Here is a 2,354-nt window from a genome sequence, read left to right as displayed (position 1 = left end):
AACCCTCTACGGTGGTTTTTTCCATTCTCATTCGCTTTTGGGCTTCAAGGGATAGTAAAAGTTGCTCAAGTTCCTTCACGAAGTCTATTGCACCCCCAATAATGGATGCTTGGTCACCCTTTTAACAATTACAAAGAAAAAAAATATTTTTTTGGTTCCAATATAGGTAATTGAATAATGAAAGTAACAAAAGATGGAAGAGTTTTAAATCGATTTACTCTTTGGACGTAAGATGGAGGCATGAGAGAACGGAGAGCATTGAGATGGTCATTCATTTGACGTCTGCGGTTACGTTCAACTGCAATGTGGGTCATGCGTTGGCTCTCTACTTCTTCTTTGTTCTTGGTTGGTTTTGTTCGCTTTCTTTTTCTTCTTTCTCGAGTGACTGGAAGAGATTTCGAGAACTGGGTGTGTTTAGGCCTGGTTTGTGGGTTAGGGTGAGTGATTTCTACCGAGTTGGGTTGGTCTTGGTTGGATTCTGAGCTCGCACCTTCCAGGCATGAAGTTGAATGTGGGTTTTGGAGGTCTTTGGTTTCTGATTGTGATTTCACCGGTGAATGCAAGTCTAATATCTCTTGGGTGATGCAACTTTCAAGTTCTAAGACTTGGATTTGGTTTTCCATTTCAGAGACGTAAGGGTTTATTACATCCCATGGTTTTTTCAGGTGTTGGAGTCTCAAAAGTGTCTGAAAGTTGGGTTCTTTGAAAGGGAAAACTGATGGGGTTTCTACACTTTGAAGCATCTGGAGAAATGGCATTTTGTCTTCTAAACTTGGAGTAGAGAAGTTTGTACTTTCTTCTTCTTCAAATCATAAGGCCTCCGAGCTGAGAAATTCTTGTTCTAAGTACTCCACATTCAAATGTTCACCCAAGAACTGCAAGAAAATAAAATAAGAAATAAGAAAATTAGGGAAATTCTTAGTTGGCCTTCAACATTAGAAGCAAGGAAAAGTAGTATATCAAGGATTGTGTGGGTAGTTCAATCTTAACAGAGGAAGAGAATAAAAAAGGAATGTAGAAGAATGGGAAACAGAAATAGCAGATAATAGTATTTCCAGAAAAACTAGTCACTGCATTGAATGCAAGCATTTAGAGGAGTAAATGCAATGCACATCTTAATTCTAGAAAAAGGATTCGAGAAAAGAGGAAGTGAAAAGAAAAGACAAGTACTAAAATGAACATACGCAAGGATTAATGGGTCCTTGAAGCCTCTCCATTGCAGCAGCTGAGCAGTTTGTCGTTGAAGTAGCGCCTTAAATTCTTTCTTTTATCTCTTGTCTATCTACCTCTTTTTCTCTCTCTCGGTTACAAACATTCCATAGTGATGCTAACGAAACAACACTAGTAATAAATGTAAGCCCCAAGAAGCAGAACGAGACCCCATTTACGAGCACAGATATATTCCTTTGTTTATAGTGTTGGTGCGGTGATAATCTTAAATATATATAAAAAAAAAAAAAAATTATTTGGTGTGATGTGAAGTTACAGAGAGAGAAATTGAAGGTGAAGATGGGTAAAAGAGTGGTGAAGAAAATCCAAGGATGTGAGATGATAAATGAAAGGTGGAAAAGAGTTAAAAACAAGAAACTGAGGATATAGGAGAAGATATATTTAGGAATTGGGAGTGAAAGGAATAAGGAAAGACTAAAGAGAGAGCGCGTAGGCGTAAGGGTTTAGGGTTGTCTGGTTTACAAGGTCCCAAAAGCATTATTGGCGGTGGCAGTTTTGTCCAGCAGCGGAGACATGTAGTTGTGGGGACTCCTACTGCTCTTCTCTCTCTCTCTCTCTCTCTCTCTCTCCCTTTCTAAAAGGTTTCAGGTGTACATGTATATCTTCCCATTACAATATCAATTAACCACCATTATTGGATATTAGAGTTAAATTAAGACTCTTTGGGTGTAAATAAACTAAAAGTTTTAGAGTTTGATTCACTTCTCCCGTTGATATAGGTGAAAACAAGTCTCAGTTTTAGAGTTTGATTCACTTCTCCCGTTGATATAGGTGAAAACAAGTCTTGATTGATATAGGTGAAAATAAGTCTCGATTGTTAACTTTAAGGTTTAGAAAGATTAGTTAAGATAGTACACAAATTGGTCAGAGTGTTTAACTTTAGAGTCTTAAAGATTAATTGAGGTGTGCAAAAACGAATTCGATACTCCCCATCAACAAAATAAATAAATATATATATATATTACAATATCAATTATCTTTCTTTCATTCTAAAGTCCTTTCATATTATTGTCTCATCATGTGCCGTTCATTCTCCATCTCCAATTTCTTCTCTATCAATTTATCCCTCTGCATGCTTTTTTCTCTTTCACACACACACTTATTTTATTAATCAGCCCCACATG

At 37.0% G+C, this 2,354-nt stretch overlaps 1 protein-coding gene across 1 annotated transcript; it reads right to left on the bottom strand.

Moving 5' to 3' along the window:
* Positions 1–10: 10 nt before the first annotated feature.
* LOC116126870 (transcription factor bHLH70-like) lies at positions 11–1,087 on the bottom strand (the record flags this gene model as incomplete). The annotated part of the gene is made up of 2 exons (XM_031412543.1): positions 219–1,087; positions 11–118 (listed from the first exon to the last, which is right to left on the bottom strand). Coding segments are annotated over exons 1-2 (648 nt in total), but the record flags the coding sequence as incomplete, so codon positions are not given.
* Positions 1,088–2,354: the final 1,267 nt, after the last annotated feature.

The sequence above is a fragment of the Pistacia vera genome, unplaced genomic scaffold (assembly GCF_008641045.1).
Source record: "Pistacia vera cultivar Batoury unplaced genomic scaffold, PisVer_v2 Contig1843, whole genome shotgun sequence".
In the NCBI taxonomy this organism is placed as follows: domain Eukaryota; kingdom Viridiplantae; phylum Streptophyta; class Magnoliopsida; order Sapindales; family Anacardiaceae; genus Pistacia; species Pistacia vera.
The sequence above is the reverse complement of the archived record's forward strand: the minus strand, read 5'-3'. Positions and strand labels throughout refer to the sequence as shown.